Raw genomic sequence first — 18,495 nt, forward strand, 5'->3', positions numbered from 1 at the left:
GAGCTTTCAAAGACTGAAGATGCAGGGAAATGGCCCTTCTAGGTCTAAACAAACAATTTGGCGTATTGTTATCAGTATTGTATAGGTACATCGGTTGCAGATGTTTTCTGTCTCTAGGTCTGTTCATTCTGACAGATGTCTACCTGCAGTAGCTTCTATAAGAATCTATTCATAAGAAATTATTGATCTTTCCATACTTGAGTCAAAGACCAATGTGTAGACTTTATTAGCTATCCAGTAGATAAGTCCATTAAGGATAATTGTTGTTTTGTAATGGAATGACACAGATTTAAATTTTTCTTTGAATGTTTTCTTTATTTACTTTTTCCATAACGTTTTCATGTGTACGTGCTAAAGCACATTGATTTAAGGAAGACACCCTCCCTAGAGTTTGGAATGATGATTATTTTCGCTTACCTTCCGTATGGACTTGCAGAGGGTATCTCACTCTCAGGTGAGTAGCAGAATGAGTATGTTCAAGTTTCTTTGGTAATTTTAGGGAGCAGGTATTATTTGTGTCTAAGAGGGCTCCTGGTTTTTTACATGTTTTCTGATTTAACCTGTGCTCTTACTTTTAACTTTGACTTACTTTAAAGAAACACTTATTCTCTACTTCATGTTATAAAAGTATAGAAAAGGTAATTGCAGTTTTCATAAGCATTAGTTAGCCAACATAAGTACTAGTATTCTCCCCAGTTGCCTCTGCCTAACACAGAATTAAAATTTCAGCTGCACAGTGTAGATCTTAGCCACATCAGCTAACTTTAGATAATGTCCAGCATACTACCCTGTAGCCATTTTTCTGCTTGTCCTTCAGCGCCATTGGGGAAATCAGCTGATATCTCTGAATACTTGGTAGAAGTTTTGCTGAAGTCCACAAGAAGAGGCTTACAGTTGAACTTCTTCCATCATTCTGTAGAATCAAGTACAGTGACAGGATCCAGTTCTCCTGGACGTCCAACATCTATGAGCTTTGCTGATTTTTTTTTTTTGTCAGCAACGTAGGTGGTTTATGAACTGGGTTTTTTTAAGGCAGTCAGCTTTGTCTCATTTCTCAAAGGAAAGTGGAAGGGATGCAACAGTTAGTATAATTGAAATACCTAGGTAATCTGCTTCATTCTTTTTTTTTCCTTTTCTATTTTCTTGGTTGTTTGGTTGGGGTTTTTTTAAGTTTAAAGCACATTAAAAGATGTATTTGCTCTACTGCTTGGACTATATAAGAATATATAGTTTGTGAGGAGTAGTAGCAGGATTAGATTTCTTGTAAATGAGCTGCAGGTATGAAACCAGACTTTCTGAAAATGTACGTGTGAGCTAATTTGAATATTTTGGAATGGATCTGTAGCAATGTGTATCAGCGTACCTTCACTGATGTTAGTGGAGTTGTATTTTTTTTTATATGTATGAAGATGTGGCATATAACCGTGGTAGTTACACAATCAAGATGTATAATCCTAATGCAAACATTCCATTCTGCCCACTTGCATCCAGAACTACTCTGTATGTTTGTATAGGCCAGCACATATGTAGGGGAATGAAATTATATGAAATCCGAGCAAGCAATTTGGTATGTTAAAATATTTGTATTGCTGTAAAAACAAGTTTTGCCTTGTGAGAAGATTACTCTGGAGGGTCTCAGCACGTGGCCTGTTCTAGTTCTAATTTATATTCCTAATTAATATAAAATTATAATAAAATATTACAGAATTACAGTGCCATTTCATTATGTAACCAACAAATCTGTCTGTTGGTATACAATGAAAAAGAATTTACAGTAAGATTCCTAGTTAGTTACTGTCAGGATGATAGAGGTTCTTTGTCACTGCTTTTGTAAAGACAACCTCTCTAATTTGCTCAAGTGCCTTCAAGAATGACTCCTCAAGAAATATAAACTTTGAATGACCTTAGTCAGGTCACCCCTGTGTTTCAAACAAAGGATTCTTTTGACTGTACCTCAGCTATTCTAATCCTTCCACTGTTCATCTGGGCCACTCCTGGGCACGGATCTCCAGCCAAATACTTCTAGTCTTTTAAACTTCCCTTGTTTTGGGCAAAACAGGCATACTCCCACATGTCATCCAGTCCTCTCAAGATCTGCATTACAATTGATTACTTCTGGGTTATATTGTCAGTTTTGGTCAGTTATTTCCTCACAAGGAAATAACTCACAAGGAAATAACTCACTTGTTCTTCAAGTGGACTGCTAAATTCTTCCACAGTCCTAACCATCATCTCAAATGACATCCTTTGCAGGTGTAAGTCTATGCAGCAGCCGTGGAAATGCTTAAAACTTCCTTTAAGATACCCAGCTCCCTGTGAACAGTGACAGCGTCTGTGATGTATCTCGAGCAGTTAGCGAAATAGGTTGAAATTCAAATTCTTCCCATAAATAACCAAGAGCTGGGAAGCAAGGTAAATGGAGAAAATCCCTAACACAAATTAAAGATTTGTGAAATACAGGGAAATCTCAGGTAGCTGTTCTGGTCTGTGATATCAGTTGCTGTACCTCTGTCCAAGCTCTGCATGTCATTAGGGCAACTGAACTCTGTAATGGAAAATTTGGTGGCTTTTCCCATAGTTGATAGCTGAGATTAATCTCTGTTGTAACTCATAGCAGATGGTTTAGTGACCCTTTCTGCTGGAGGCAGGGGACATTCTGCCCCGTACTATTCCTTGCAGGCCCTGTGTATCAGACTGTACCTTCCTTATGGTTGGACTCGGTGCTCTTAAAAGTCGTTTCCTCCCTGAATGATTCCTACCAAGGTACTTTTTGCCCTGAATTCTCAAGTCTCAATAGCTTTTTTGATTCTCAGATTGATAAAAAATTGGGGGTACCCCTGTGTGTGCTATTTGTTCTTAACTTTTTATGGTATTAGATGTAGTGCGCCATGCTGGAGTGGATTCACACTCATGCTCTGTGGGTCTCATTCTACTTCTGGTGGAGTGATTGAGCCTGGCTGATCATCAGGTAGGAAAGAATGACACACTTTCTGGGAGAACTGAATCATATAGTTCTCTAGCCCCGCTATTCTCAAATTGTTTTTACTCTTCTTTTGATCTCACCTCTCTAGCTGTTAAGAGAGTGAAAAGGAGGAAAAACACTCAAGAATTGTCTTTTGATTTACCTCACTTTTATGGGAAAATGTGACATAACAGGGATTTATTCTAGCTTGCAAGTGACCTATGCTGGACCTCCAAGTATGTAATATGACCGGTGGAATGAAACCAGTATGAATAACAATGGTAACAGAAAACCCACTTACTGCTTCATAAGCTTTTGCGTTGGTAAGGGCTATAAACACAAATACTTGCAGAGTGCAAGTTATTCTTCTGTTGACTGCCACATTTTTATCTACAGGTATCATGGCAATCCTCTTCTCTGGCATCGTGATGTCTCACTATACACACCATAACTTGTCCCCGGTTACACAGATTTTAATGCAGCAGACACTGAGAACTGTTGCTTTCATGTGTGGTAGGTGCTACCTACTATTAATATCTAATGTTAATAGTTTAAAATTTTATTTGCTTAAAATGCTGATTCTGATGGGAGCAGCAGAAGTGTGAATTTTCCGCTAGCCATTTGTGTGTCAGTGGTACCTGACTTTAAGAGAAGAATTCCTAATAGCAGAGGCTGGAAGGCAGTCAAAAGTCACCTTTCCTGCCACACTGGATAAAACATACAATAAATCTCTCTCTCCCATCCTGCAGGCTCCTGCAAAGATTTGCCACAAGATTGATAACCAAATAGAGATCTCTGACTCCTATATTCCTCTGGTCTATTTTTAGTTTTAGGAAATGGATTTTTAGCGGTATTTTTTAAAATGGCTTTGGATTTTAAAAGCTACTTGCAAAAACAATAGCTTCACAAATTGAGCAGAAGTTTTTGAAAGTAGTGATACAGGCAGCTCAGAGTCCCATAGCCTTTCCATTGCCTTTTACAAGCCAAACTTTTGAAGAAATTACATGCTTCTGTATTACAAATATATCGCTGTTTTGTGGGGGATGGCATGAATATGTTCTGTATTGTTCTGTGTTGATGCATGTGGAACATGGTCAGGGAGTGGTCTTGCTGCAAACTAAACTTAACAACTCATTACCTGAGCAGCAGGAGCTCATCAGGGTTTGGTCTTAACCTGTTATAAATGCTAAAAACCCACGTACTTGTTCAAGCCACTGTAAAGGAGTTATTTCAACTGAAAGAGGAGGGTTTTTAAACTAAAAGAGGGTAGATATACATTAGATACTAGGAAGAAATTCTTTACTGTGAGGGTGGTGAGCCCCTGGCCCAGGTTGCCCCGAGAAGCTGTGGCTGCCCCATCCCTGGAGGTGTTCAAGGCCAGGTTGGACGGGGCTTGGAGCAACCTGGGCTGGGGGGAGGTGAACCTGTCTGTGGCAAGGGGGTTGGAACTACATGATCTTTAAGGACCCTTCCAACCCAAACCAGGCTATAATTCTGTGGTTTAAGATACTGTGCAATTTCATACACATTTGCAGCAGGTTTTGAACAGTCAAATGTAAGTAGCCAGTACCCAAAGCATGACCAAACAATGTCTTCTGCTGCAGTAACTCGGGTATTGCTACTGTCTATGCAAAAACATCCTGTTTTTTAACTGCCTTTATGATAATGAACCTACCTTGGGAGGACAGCAGAAAGCTGATGAAATATCTCGACTCTGTGATTCTCTGGTGGTGATGTGTTGGTGCTGTGGAAATAAAATGTTTGGATTACTATAGTCATTGTGCAGTGGTGGTACTATTTGCAAACACCACTTCTAGAAGTTACTAGAACATACAAGGGTTGTTAGATCATACAGTGCAGTATTTTATTATGAAGAAAGTAATGAACTGCTGTCTTTTATAAGAATTTAATGAATTGAATACTTTATAATAGCATTCAACTTGCAACGTATGAGATTCTGCCTGACATCTCAGTTTTATATAGAATCTGATTCAAAGCTACAGAAGTCATTAGTAGTCTCTTCTGTAGCTTGTCCTATATTTCTAAGTAAAAAAACTCCTCAGTCTTTAGAACAAGGTTTTGCTAGCTTTGTTCATACTCATTAGTAGTTTACAGCTGAAAGAAGCCTGCACACACAGACTAAGGTGCTGTCCACTGACAGTGGGAGTGGAAGAATCTGGCCTTTTGCATAATGGCATTTGTGCCTATTTTGTGCATTCCGAAGTCAGGAAATACTATTTTATGTACCATGTGTAGTAACTTATGGTAGGAGTAGGAAAGGTTTTATAGAAATGTTTATTTAAGATGTGATTTCTCTTTTTCAGAAACGTGTGTGTTTGCATTTCTTGGCCTGTCAATTTTTAGTTTTCCTCACAAGTTTGAAATGTCCTTTGTCATCTGGTGCATAGTAGGTATTTACTTTCTTCCATACTTGTTTGGATGTGGTTTTGGTATTGGGGAGGGGAGAAACACCTTACAGTTAAAATATTTTAGAATAGTTCTTATGTTTTTATAGGTTTTTATGAAAATACTTTTGTATTTTTATGTATTGCACAAAGTTAACTCTCACTAATAGCATGAAATTATTATTGTTGTTCTCAGCACTTTGGTGTACAAATACGTCAGTCTTCTTTAAGGAATTCCAATTTGCTGTTATTTTGAAGCCCTTCTGTATAAGATTACTAAAAACAAGGAAAAGAACTTTGCTTGTTTTGACCCTATTAGATTTATTTAAATAAAAAAATCTCAAAAGATTATAATAGACGCCACTTTATTGCAGAAGTTATGTGACCAGAAAACAACCCTGAGTTTTTACGTATCTTTAGCTTCATAGGAACAATCTGTGTGAAAGGGCAGTTCGTAGAAACTAAGTGCAAACTAGTATCAAATTCTGCTCCATTTCATCTCTCTAGGACTACAGCTTTTGAGTCTTTCTCTCTCATAAGTCCTTACAGTTTGTTTACATAAACCAATTTAGTCCATACATCAACATCACTTCTTCACTCTGAGCTCACCTTCTTCAGAGGAAGTCCTGACTCAGACCTTCTCCAATGTGTATTCATTCTCTGACTCCATTCTTAATTATTTTTCTTTCATTCCGCATTTTAGTGTAGCTTTATGGAGAGGCACTTTGAATTATGTTTCACATGGGGGTTACCTACATCTATTGCTATTACAATCGTTTACTATAGACATGAAAGGTATATTCTCTTTTGCAGAGTCAAAAAGAGGGAAATGTGACTCCATTTCCAGTCGCATACAGCAACGAGTACTAGCACATTTTAGTCCATGGTTCAAGGGAAAAATTGTTATCTACAATTACGGATAGCGATATCAGCATGGGGAACTGCTCTCACTACATTACACCCGATTTCCTTATCTAATATATATCTAAGGTGTGACACTTCCTTCTATGTAGCATTGCCCTCACAGGCATAATGCAAATTGCGTAATTTTGGGGTGATTCATAAAGGAAAACAGCACAGCCCTTCAAGGATCCCGATGACTAATTCTGGGATATTTACCTTATCAAGGTCTGTTTTCGGTGGAGCTGGAAAGCAGTGCCATTGTGAAAACCTTTGCTTTTCTGAGTTAAAGTTTACACTGTATTTGTTAATTGCCTGCCAGTAAATTGAACATTTTTAAAGGGGGGAAAGAAAAAAGTACTGTCAATGTGTGGTATATTTTGTAATCGTACCCAGGGAGGTGTTGAGGAACAAGATTACATGCTATTTGTTTGGCTTCTGGCCTTTTTCTCTGAGGAACTGGTCCATGGGGAGACAATAGAAATATCTTATTGCCTCTTAGCTGCTGCGCCAAAGGAATGATTAAAGGAGCTGAACTGAATGAACTGAGGAGAGCTTTTGCCCAAAGTAATTCTTGGTCTCCCTGGAATGCCTCTTGGGTTTCATTTATTTATTATAAGTAAGTAGTGTCTGGTCTGTGTCAGTGACAAGCCTGGTTTAGTTTCAGTGAAGCAGCCAAAATGTTTAAAAAGTTCAATTCCACACTGACCTATGGTGAGAGATTTCTTTATGTTAGTTTAGCAGCACACCTACTTGCAAGACCTGTGAGTGAAAAGAGCGTATTCACCTTACCCTCTACAAACCAAACGCAACTGGGGCCTCTGTGAATGTAACACATCAAATAGCCTTTTGCTTTTATTTCTGTTTTTCAGGTACTTGTTCTGTTTGGTAGAGCAGTGAATATTTTCCCGCTCTCCTACCTACTCAACTTTTTCCGTGATCATAAAATCACCCCCAAAATGATGTTTATTATGTGGTTTAGCGGTAAGTTAAAGCTCAAAGTACGGAGAACTGGAAAAAATGTTTTCTCTTTTTCATTGTGTGGGCTACTCTGGGAAGAATTGGTTTTCCATCTGTGGAACAAAACTCAACTGAACATTTGCACTGGTCTCAAACCCAAGTGGAATAGATTTGTTCTCTTTCCCCTTTGTGCTAGAGGACTATACAGTGGTGATCCCCACTAAAGCTTTTCTGCAGAGAGTCTACTTTTCTTTCTAGGTCTAGCAACTTCACAGTTTGAACAACAGTATCTGAAGAGTTCAGATTCATTTTAGGGCGGTAACCAAATGATAGATAAATGAGTATGGTATAGGACTGTAAAAATCTTGTAAAGATGTAGAACTCCTGTTGACTTACCAGGGCGCTGAAGACTAGTTATTGATTCACTCTTCATTGATTTATTGTTCTTTCTGTTAAGGTTTACGTGGTGCAATTCCCTATGCCCTCAGCCTCCATTTGGGCTTGGAACCAATAGAGAAGCGGCAGCTCATTGGGACAACAACAATCATCATAGTACTGTTCACAATTTTGCTGCTGGGAGGAGGAACCATGCCCCTTATCAGACTGATTGACATTGAGGACTCCAAAGCACGCAAGAGGAACAAGAAGGACATTAATCTTAGCAAGACAGAGAAGATGGTTTGTTTGTGTTTTTTATTCAGAGGATCACTGATTATTTTTTTCTTTTTAACTTTTAGATTTTCCAAGACTAGTACATTATTTTTTACTGAAAAGTAAATTGAAAGCACTGGAAAAAGTCAAGCAACGTAATTTTAAAATATCCCAAAGACAGAGCTTGATTAGTATTTACACAAAATAACTGTTTGGACAAAGGGAGGAGAAATAGTCTCTTAACTCAATCTAATTATAAATTGATCCATACAAATTAAAGTAACCCCTGTAAAAGCATAAAGCAGATGATACAGGATTGAGTCATATACAGAGGGAAAGTAGCTAGTACAGTGTGAGTCATGAATTAATCATAAAAGGCAGATGGGAATTATTTTGAAAAAGTCAAAGGAAAGGCCGCGAGAAGGTGGTAGCAACAACACCCCTCTGACTGAGTTTTATTTTAAAGCAATTTCTGGCTAAGCATGAGTACCAAAGAAAACTAACAGCCAGTCTGAAACCTCCTGTGCAAAAGGCTGGAAGACATAAAGTATCCTAGATTTTTGCCTGTTTTTCCCCAAACCATCGAACAATACATGCAGGGGTTTTGTGTAGGATCTGAAGAACAGCTCCTCTTGGTGTGAGGTTCCAAAAAGCTTGCAGTCTTCACAATTATCTTAATCTGTCTGCCTAGGAAGGTGTGTATATGAAGAGCACGGGGTAGGGTGTGTTCTGATACAGAGCTTGTTTTAAGTGAGACGATGACATTAGTGTTGCTTGCTGGATAAAACCATTGTCCGGCTCACGAGAGAAAGCCTGCGCACTAGAAATCTGTTCTCGGCAACAGTAAGAATACAAAATATGGAACATCTAAGGTCTTTTACCTTTCAGCAGGGAAACTAAGTGGCTCTGGGAATCAACAGCTGGACAGATTCATACTGCCATAAGCCCTGGTAGGCTGGGGTCATAATTTCCATATTGTTCCAGCGTGGGAATTGGTTGCAAGAAGGGAAAGCCCGGAGCAGGGGGCTGACATGAGCTGGAGGGATGACTGCCAAATTTCTCAGGTTATTCCAATATTTGTGACCTTTCTAGGGAAATACCATCGAATCGGAACATTTATCGGAGCTCACAGAGGAGGAATATGAAGCCCAGTACATAAAACGCCAGGACCTCAAAGGGTTTATGTGGTTTGATGCCAAGTATTTGAATCCTTTCTTCACCAGAAGACTCACACAAGAAGTAAGTTTCTCTTGTTTCCTTGAAGAAAGAAACTTAGAAAGAAAGAAAGTTAGTGTCCTGCTTCGAGGACCACAACAATTAGTTGTCATTTCGCTCTGTACCATTCAAGGCTCATAGCGCAGCCACACAACTCCTCCATTAGGAACAGTGAGCCATCTAATATATTACTTGTGCATATGTAGAGCAGCTGTAATGAAAAGCTGCACTGTAAAATTGCAGGTTGGATTAAATGAGCATCTCTCAGGGCTACCACAATTAAACTTTAAAAGGTGTATGGATTTATTGAACTCGCCTTTTAATCTTGTAGAGTACCATGAAGAGTATCACCAGTCACTAGTTACTACTGTTGCTAGAAAAAGCTGCTGCCACTCACGCAGAGTTTTTAAAGTGCTGTCACACAAAGCTGCTCCTTTTTACTGGACATGGTCCTGTGAATTCTGGAGTGACTTTTCTGCAGAGTGCAATTTTTATCTTGGAAATAAGTACGGGAATTGCAACCTTCACTTTTAAGACTTCTTCACTGGGAGATGAAGACTTTGAAGCTGTACATGCAAAGTGATACCTGACTGAACATGTAACTTAACACTGAGCAGCTCTAGAGGTGTAAATACTATGCCATTTTCACTCCACTCCTCAGAAACCTGAGACTCGTTAGCTGTTTTTCCAGTTTGCCGTAGAAATAAGCATTTTTGCTGTGGAGTTGATCATTTTGTGTAAAGTGTGCACATTCCCTCTTCCTAACCTTCACAAATGTACTATTTTTCCTTGTTTTATACCTTTCTTGTCAAAAGAATGCTTTCAGCACTTTCCCACAAAAGCTAAAGGCATTTTTTTGCAAAACCAAAAAGGAATCAAGAAACCAGAGTAAGCATCTGACTTGTAGTTGGTAGCCAAAAGCACAGGCTGCCATGCAGATTGCAACCAAAGGCTAGAAAAATAAGTATGTGAATCACCAAAACAGGCCACAAGCTTCCCACTGTCCCTGGGAACGTGTAGAGAGGAGTGAGATTCAAAGCCAGGCCATCCAGACAGCACTCGGATTGTTAGAACCCACAGAGCAGGACTGTCTAGAAAACACAGGTAAAAATACCTGTCATCAAAAATATCATCCATGGAAATAATTACTGATTGAACACTTCATAAATATTTTCTCTTAGGAAACAGAATTGCTTTGCATGCTTAGAGACCAGGAGTGGATTATTTCCTATGGAATATGTTGAACTGGTCTTTCTCTTTTGCTCTAACACACAAGTAGTGTTGTAGCTAAGTAACAAACTGTTCTGGTTTGCTTTTGCCTTAGGACTTGCATCACGGGCGCATACAGATGAAAACCCTCACAAACAAATGGTATGAAGAGGTACGACAAGGACCCTCAGGATCTGAAGATGATGAGCAAGAGCTGCTGTAGCAGACCGGGGCAGGAGTGCAACAAGTTTATCCTTAGAGCGTTAGGAAGAGGATTTAAGTATCAGGAGTCTGACTGCACAAGAGCTGGAAAGCTAAGAATGAACTTTCTGATTTCAGGCATGTCTTGTGCCACATGTTTAGGTATAAAACTGCGGATCTACTGTGCTTGCTATTACTAGTCAGTGATGGAAACCCATACGTGTCAGACCCTGGACTGAATGAAGAACCTTTTGTTCAGATTTTACAGCATAGCATATTTCATGCAGCCTATTGAAAAGCAGAAACATCTGCCATGAAGTGATGACATTGTTTAATGGGGGGGTCTTCTTCCTTTTGTGAAATCTGCTGTAAACATATGCTGAAGTACAGAGCCATTGTATGACTCTGCAAAACAGAATTAATTGCACTTTACTTTTTTTTTTTATATCTATATATTCATTCACAGCATGGAGAGTCTTGACAGTTTATACTATGAATTTGTTTGAGCACTAGTAAGGGAATCTGACTGGAATAAATCTATGATTTATGGGATTTGCACATTATGGATCCAGAAAAGATGCATACCATGACAAAAAGCAGATGTTGCACATACAAGGAAGCATTTCTGAAAACTGGTGGGTTTATCATTTAAGAAATTCTTGACTTCTATTTTATGGGTTGGGTTTTTAGTGGCAGTTTGGGTTTTTTTGTTTGGTTGGGTTTGTTGCGGGTGGTTTTGGCCGGCTTTTTTTGTTTTGTTTGATTTTTTGTTTTTTTACATACTGAGGTATCTAATCCACAGTACTGATTATAGCATGGTTTGGGGGAGTGGGGGATTGTATGACACAGTACAGAACTGCATTTGAAATTCTAGTTTTAATGTGTATTTTTCTTTGGCTAAAGCCAGTTGCAGTTGGGTTTCTGTAATTGGCAGTTGCTCCTTGCTGGCACTTTGGCTTCAAATCTTAGAACAGCAGCTTTTGTTTTGCTTAATTCATGAAGTGTCCCTAACTCCAGAATTCGCTAGTGGAATTTTTAAATTCTAGTGGAAGCAAGAGCAGCATTTTCCATATCATTTGCTCGCTGAACTAAATGTGTACACGAGGAAGAAGAGTCTACGAAGTCTAATCCAGGTACAGAAGGTTAATATTGCACATTGCTGAAGCAGCCTCAGTTAGGAAGCACCGAACAGCTTTCATTAAGCTGTCCTGTTTGTGAATAGGATTTTTCTCTTCTGCTTACAATGTTTCAAAACCAGCACTATCATTTCACTTTTTTTATATGGCCCAGGCCCTTCACTCAGAACTGCGTACACCTGAACAGGCACACAGCGTTTGTTGCACGTTTGCCGTGGTTACATGTGCAGCAGTTTGCTCTCACTGCCAGCCCACATTCCTTGTTAGTCGTTTGCATATTCACTGCTGAAATGTGAACTTTAGTTCTGCATGTAAGTCTGACATGCAAATGCACATGTTTGTTTCTGAAAGTGTGAGACTTATATTTTTGGTCTGGTTTTGCTACTAAGGTTTTTAATCAACTGCATACCGTCTGGGAGGAATAAAAGTTTGAGAATGTATTTTGAATCCTGAGCCTGTGTTGTCTGAGCAGTTTTTTCGAAATAACACACTTGGATACAGGACTCCCTTCTCCCCTTTTCTCCCCCCCCTGTTAGTTCAAAGAGCTGCTCTCCGCTATTCCCAGCACTCAAACACTGGTGGGAGTGGGGCATGAACTCAGCTTTTGGTGTTGACCAGACAGCAGCTGGTGCTTGCTCTACCCTTGGGAGTGGATCTGTGTAAAAATCAGACTTCTTCACCCTTCTAGACAACAGTAGACTTAATTACATTTTAGTTACCCATCTGTCTTACTGGGTTTCTCAACTCAAACATTTTAAGCCCAGGAGCTGGCTGGAAGGTCTCTGGGAGCTTCTCTTGTCACTGGAAGGTGTACATTGATCTAGATGCTGTCACACCGGGCCTCGCGTTATGCCACAGTCATGCTGAAATACAAAATAGCCTCTAATTTCTATTGCTACTCCAGTGAAATTAGATGCAGGTCTGGACCGATAGACCAGCCCTCCGGTAACTTCCATCAAGGCAAATTGATCGTTTCCTGCCCTCTGCTGGCAATTAGTGAGAGCGCGCCAACATCTAATGAGAGCCATTTGCTGGGAATAATTTTACACATTAAATTGAAGCAATTAACTGATATAGCTAGAACTAATGAAATCACTTTGAAGCAATTAAATGGAAGAAAATTTGGATAGTTTAATTTAAAAGCAACCATTCTAAAACTTAGGAAAATAATACATTTATTCAAAGCTTGGAATTAAGGCAGTTTTGTTCTCTCAAAATATTCACCAACTTCCTTGTTTTGGAACCAATAGAAGAAGTTTTTACTATTATTTCAGTGACCAATTTTCATATTAATCTATCAAGATGTTGACTTTTCTGTGACAGTCATTTCACAGTTTGGACTGCTTCCTTTAAAGTAATATGCTTAGAAAAGAAAAGTTATGGCTCCTTATTGACTTGCCTTGCAGTTACTTTAGATCATTTCCTTTGTTATCAGGGCAATATTAGACTCTGGTCCTCTTCCCACAAGTGCTACCAGCCCCGTCCTAACTCGGTCTCAATCTGCAAATTTGTGCAAGCGTAAACTTTATTTTTTTTTCCTGCTCTCTTACGTGTGGAACCACCAGGAAGTACAATGCAGATGTTACTAATTACAGAGGCCCTAAAGTGCTGCCAGGCTGCAAGTCCAGTGCCTGTTTCTCTTGACAACTAAGGAGCCGTGCAAAGGAGAGGCAGGGGGAACCCAGAGCACAGCTTTGGACAGCTCGGATCCTCCCAAAAGTTATTTTTCCCCTCTTCTAGCCCGTCCCACAGCACTGTGTTAGCCCACAACAAGGCGCCTCAGCTGCTGATGGCAAAACCCATCATCCACAGTGGGGAACAGCAATGGCACCCAGAAGCTCCCACCGCCAGGCAACGCTGAGCCCAGCCCTGGTTCCCCATCACTGCGCTGGTGATGTGGCCACGGGCACAGTGTTGGCCCAGGAGCAAGGGGGTCACCGGAACCCCCCAGCCGCCCCCGGGGTGCTGGCACAGAGCAGGCGTTTCCCCAAGCTCGGCAGCCCTGCCTGATTAAGGATGCAACAGAGCTGCTCACAGAGAACAAGAGGCTGTTTTCGGCAGTGACCCCCCTCCCACCAGTTAGTGCATGGCTGGGCAAGGTCCCCGAGGAACGGCCAGTCCACGGCGGGGGCTGCAGGGAGCAGACCCCCTTTTCCTCCCAGCAGGCTGTGCCAGGAGGCAGTGATCCCTTCCCCGGGAGGAGACGAGCTGGCCGGCCACCTCTCCGGCAGCTGCAGACTGGCAGCACCGTGCCCTGAGAGAGGAGGTGGGACACCCGCAGAGCCTCTTCCCTGGGACAACAGGGGCTTTTACCAGATTTGACCACACTGCTCAAGGGGACAGGAAACCTGCTCTGCCTTGTCACCACTGCCAGCTCACATGGCTGCTCTGCGCCTCAGTTTCCCCACTAGTCAAAAATCCCCTTCGCAAAGCCCCCTCTGAGCTGCTTGATTCTTGGGGCTACCAAAACGACAGTCAGACTGGCCACCCTTGCAGCACCCCCCGTGCCGGGCAGGGAGGGGATGCCCCGACTGCCCCGCTCCCTCGCACTCCCCATCGGGGCGACTGCACCGCGCACAGTCATGGTGCCGGCACCCCACCACCCGCTCCCGGGCAGGGCTGCCCCACGGCCACCAGCCGATGCCCGGCCAGGGAGCGCTGCCGGCTCTCACCCACAACACACAACGGAGCACGTGACGGGGCTCCAGCGCGTCCTTCCTGCAGACACACCGTCACCGCTCCCGTCCCCAACAGAGCGACGTGTCTGCGGGCACCGAGACAGCTGCGTGGCAGTCACTGGTGAGTAACCATCACCACAGATCCCGCTTTATGCAGGACCTGGGCTGCCTTTGAGCCCCGTCGTTGCCCCGGGTGCCCGCGAGGCAGACCCCAGCCCCAGCCTCCTCCTGATGCACCAGCCGAGTGCGAGCAAACACCTCCAGCTTCCCCTGCCTTGGTTTCGTCATGATGAAGATTTATTTTTAACTCAACCACACCAAGAGACACTCATTTATTTTAAACATTAAAGCACCTACGGGCTGTTTCTCCAGCCTAATCTAAAAGCTGCCATAAAAGGCCAGAAAGCAAAATAGTCATTGTCTGCCTTTCAGGAGCTTAACCTTTGGAGAGACAGACCAGGGCTCTGCGCTTTGCTTCTTAAACACCCTTCGCCTCTCCCCCGCAACCATACAGCCCACAGCTGAGGTCACCCACCCTGGAGAGGAGGTTTCCACCCCTGGGGCTGTGTTTGAGGGTCAGTGGCGCACACTGCAGCCCAGGGCCACAGGAGGGGACGCAGCCAGAGCACAGACACCAGAGGGGAACGCGCACCATCAGCTTTGTGCAGCCCCTCATTTTGGAGGCACAAAGGGTCTGACTGCAAGGGGTGGCCGTCCGCTGCTTGGAATCGTGGTGCGGGCTGAGGACAGCTCTGATCCGAGCTGATGGGATCTTCATCAGCAATTCTCACTTTAAACTCGAACAGGAGTTGGATGAGCTTGTGTCGGACCTGCCAGAGCGTGGAGCTGCTGGGCAGGCACCAACAGCAGCACAATAGCCAAACGCCACGGACTAACAGGGTTTTTATAAATTCAGTTAACCACCACAGCCAGAAGTGATGAAATCACTCTGGAGCAATTAATCTGGAGAAATGTTTGGAGGTGGGAAGGGGCGTGGGGACGTGGGGTGTATTTATAAAGCAACTGCACTAGAACTTCAGAAGGTGCCACTGCACTTGTCACAACCCGGAGTTAAGACTTCATTTTCCCCTCAAACTACACGTTAACCTCCATAGTTTGGAACCACTGGAAGAAACTTCTACTGTTATATCAATGTCTGATTTTCACATTCATTCACAGTTTCGCTGACTTTCCTTGATAGTCACCTTATCCCCCACGTTTTCTTTCCCAGGACACACGGCTTCCCTGCCACCTCGGAGTGTTCTGTTGTGCCCTCAGGCCCCCGAGCAATCCCCTGTTTTGGTAGAACACAGCACACGGTTGGCCCTGGGGACATTTGGGTTGATGGGCCCTAACTGTGGGACGCCTCCGGTTTTTGTGACTTTCTGCCCACGGCAAACCGAAAGCCATGCAGAAGGGTAGAGCACATCCCCATGGTCTCAGAGCGGCCCTGAGGGGAGCACAGTGGGCACCGGTCACCTCGTTTGAGGTGAAGCTGTCCTTGCAAAGCCAGTTCACAGAATCAGTGTTAACAGAAATTAAAATCAAAGGGCACATTTTTTCCCCGAGGTTCGCATTTGTGCACAACCTGACCGCTGCTACCCTTAGCCGAGCCCACCATCCAGGCAGGAGCAGAGAGGGAGGTGGCCAAAGAATCTCAGCTTCATCTATGTAAAACAAATATCACATTTTACTGGCCATGATGGCTGTAAGACGTGGCCCTAGAGGTTCCTCCTGGGGTCTGGAGGACACAGCCCAGACAGGGCCTGGGACATGCAGGAAGGGACAACCTTTGGGGGAAGCCATTCGCTAAGTTAAGAGAAGCTCAAATCACACACCACCCATTTTGCCGGTGCTATCACACATCCAGCTGCAGGACGCTGCATTGCTCCACGGTCCAGCCCCGTGTGCAGCCAAGGTTGGTGGGACACGACACTGATTTGAGGAGCATGTCCGTATCCCCAGGATGAGTGGGAAGGCCGTGTGGACACACACCAGTGTGTTAGTCCACCCTTAAATTCTCTTTCAAACCTAAACCCCTGTCAGGCCGGGGGTCTCCCAAGGGGCAGGAGCACATCGCTCCCCTGCTCCCCCGAGGAGAAGGTGTGGTGGCAATGCTGCTGCTTTGCACGTTGTTAATGGAGTCACAGGGAGCAAACCACATCTCCCAGCGCTCTGAGGTACTGCCGGCGGGGGAACACAGGAACCCCGGGGGTTATTGCCCTATACAATCAGGTTAGCACCAAAGTGATTTTATGACACTGATGGATGTGACATCATGGGAGATTCAGGCAGAAAATAATCCCAAAATGAGCCAACCACCTTTTGGAACTGCCTTATGGTTGTAAGTGGCCTCTGCCAGCTTGCCTTTGGGAAGGAATATCTCTCCTTAAGAAAGAGTCCTTGCTGCAGTTTTTCTGGCTCAGGCTGGGCTTTTGGTGACTATATTGTCTACATATAGAACAACAAAGCACACACACCTGCACTTGCCTCAGCACCTTCAGCCTCCAGAGGTTGACTGAGGTTAGAACGTGATGGGTAACTGAAAATAAAGTCATCACTGGTGAAAGGCGCGAGTGCTCTCACTCAGCCAGCACCGAGTGGGAAACGCAGCAACCACAGCACGCCTGCCCAGGCACCAAACCCCCACCCAGGCAGCGCTGGCCTCTGCTCCCCACCAGGACTGGGCTCCCACCACAGAGCGCTGTAGCCCCCGGCCACCCCAGCACCAGGGCCAGGCTGCAGCCGCACCAAAAGCTGAAGAAATCAGTTCCCACAAGCGGCACCACCCTCCCAACACCCACCTCCCAACCCTGCCCGACCACAGCAGCTAGCACAGATCCTACCTCAGGCCCCAGGGACGAAGCCACCATCCTCCTCAAAGCCACCTCACCAGTAGCCACTACCAGAGCTTCTCTTTGGGGGTGGAGGCAGTTCTTGTCCACAGGTAATTGGTGGCAGCTGATGTGCCATCCCCAGCTGGGGACACTGATTAAACTGGCACCAGCTGTGCCGTACCTCGGGCGCTCCTCCAGCCCGGCGGCAGCAGAACCTGGGTCATGGCAGCCCCGAGGTGTTCCAGGGAGGGGCCACAGTGCATGGAGTTAATTAAATTGATTGGGATTTTGCTAAGTGGCTGCAGTGCCGCTGCCTGGACTCCCTGGCAGCAGAAGTGTCTCCGTGAATGTGTGATTAAAGCATACTCAGTGTTACGTGCTCTTAATGTTACACATTGTCACACCAAACTAAAGATGAAGATGCTGATCTGGGGTTTTCCTGGAGTAATAAAAGACCTGGGGGATTTGCAGATTATTTTTTTTTTCTGTCTTCTTTAGGTGATTTCTGGACTGCAGTATTTTTTATCAATCAGGGGGCAAAGCAGCAGGCCAGGGGGGTCGGGCAGCAAAGTGGGGACCCGAGGCTGCATCAGTGGCTGGACCACAATGTGTCCCCAAGCCCGTCACAGCCCGAAGCACCAGCCCCACCGGGGCTACATCCTTGGCCCCCAAGCATCCAAGGGTGGCCATGCCCTGAGAGCCCCCAGGAGATGGCAGCAGCCCTTCGTGTTCATGTCCTCTGGTGGGAAATCAGCCCTTGGTCACCTTTCTGGAGGGCCCTCTCCCGCAGGGCGGCGATGGTACCAGTCAGGGAGCTGTGCCCCAGGGCCCCGTCCCGCACCGTGTGTTGCTGCTTCACCCCGGCAGGAGGGAGGCTCGGCTGCTGGGGCAGGAGAGGTTTGGTGGCCTCCCGTGCCCTGTCTCTGCGATCGCTCGCCCACAGCACCAAACCTGCCCACGCACGGCAGCGATATTCCCATTTATCCCGCAGTCCGGCCGCTGACACATCACTGAACCAACTCACACGCCAGTTTTGCATGAGTGAATTTACTTTAAAACCATACAATTTCTAGAACACGATGAGTAGTCAGCAGAGACACCGAGTGCTTGTGATCCCCTTGTGTGCCCGGGGCGAGCTGCGCGGTGGGACGGGGCCGAGCGGCCGTGCCCCGGGCCGGGCGGTGACTGACCCTCCTAGAGACCTGCACCCACGTTGGAAACTTTGTCCCCTCTCTTTACTGGCTGCCCTGATTTTTCTCTGTTTGTTTGCAGTGTTTTGCAAATATTGCAAATTTTGGGGGTTGGGTGGGGTTTTTTTTTTTTGCATAGCAGGAGTAGGAA

General features: G+C 44.2%; 1 protein-coding gene across 1 annotated transcript in view; it reads left to right on the plus strand.

Annotated features, from left to right (window-relative positions):
- The window catches only part of SLC9A8 (solute carrier family 9, subfamily A (NHE8, cation proton antiporter 8), member 8), a 32,859-nt gene extending 21,779 nt beyond the window's left edge, over positions 1-11,080 (plus strand). Inside the window, exons 10-16 of the mRNA XM_009893482.1 lie at positions 349-454; positions 3,359-3,475; positions 5,287-5,369; positions 7,140-7,251; positions 7,685-7,905; positions 8,971-9,117; positions 10,418-11,080. Coding sequence (XP_009891784.1) covers positions 349-454; positions 3,359-3,475; positions 5,287-5,369; positions 7,140-7,251; positions 7,685-7,905; positions 8,971-9,117; positions 10,418-10,525 — 894 coding nt within the window. The 3' untranslated portion in view covers positions 10,526-11,080. The remainder of the gene's footprint in view (positions 1-348; positions 455-3,358; positions 3,476-5,286; positions 5,370-7,139; positions 7,252-7,684; positions 7,906-8,970; positions 9,118-10,417) is intronic.
- Positions 11,081-18,495: the final 7,415 nt, after the last annotated feature.

Source organism: Charadrius vociferus, unplaced genomic scaffold (genome assembly GCF_000708025.1).
Source record: "Charadrius vociferus isolate BGI_N301 unplaced genomic scaffold, ASM70802v2 scaffold259, whole genome shotgun sequence".
Taxonomy (NCBI): domain Eukaryota; kingdom Metazoa; phylum Chordata; class Aves; order Charadriiformes; family Charadriidae; genus Charadrius; species Charadrius vociferus.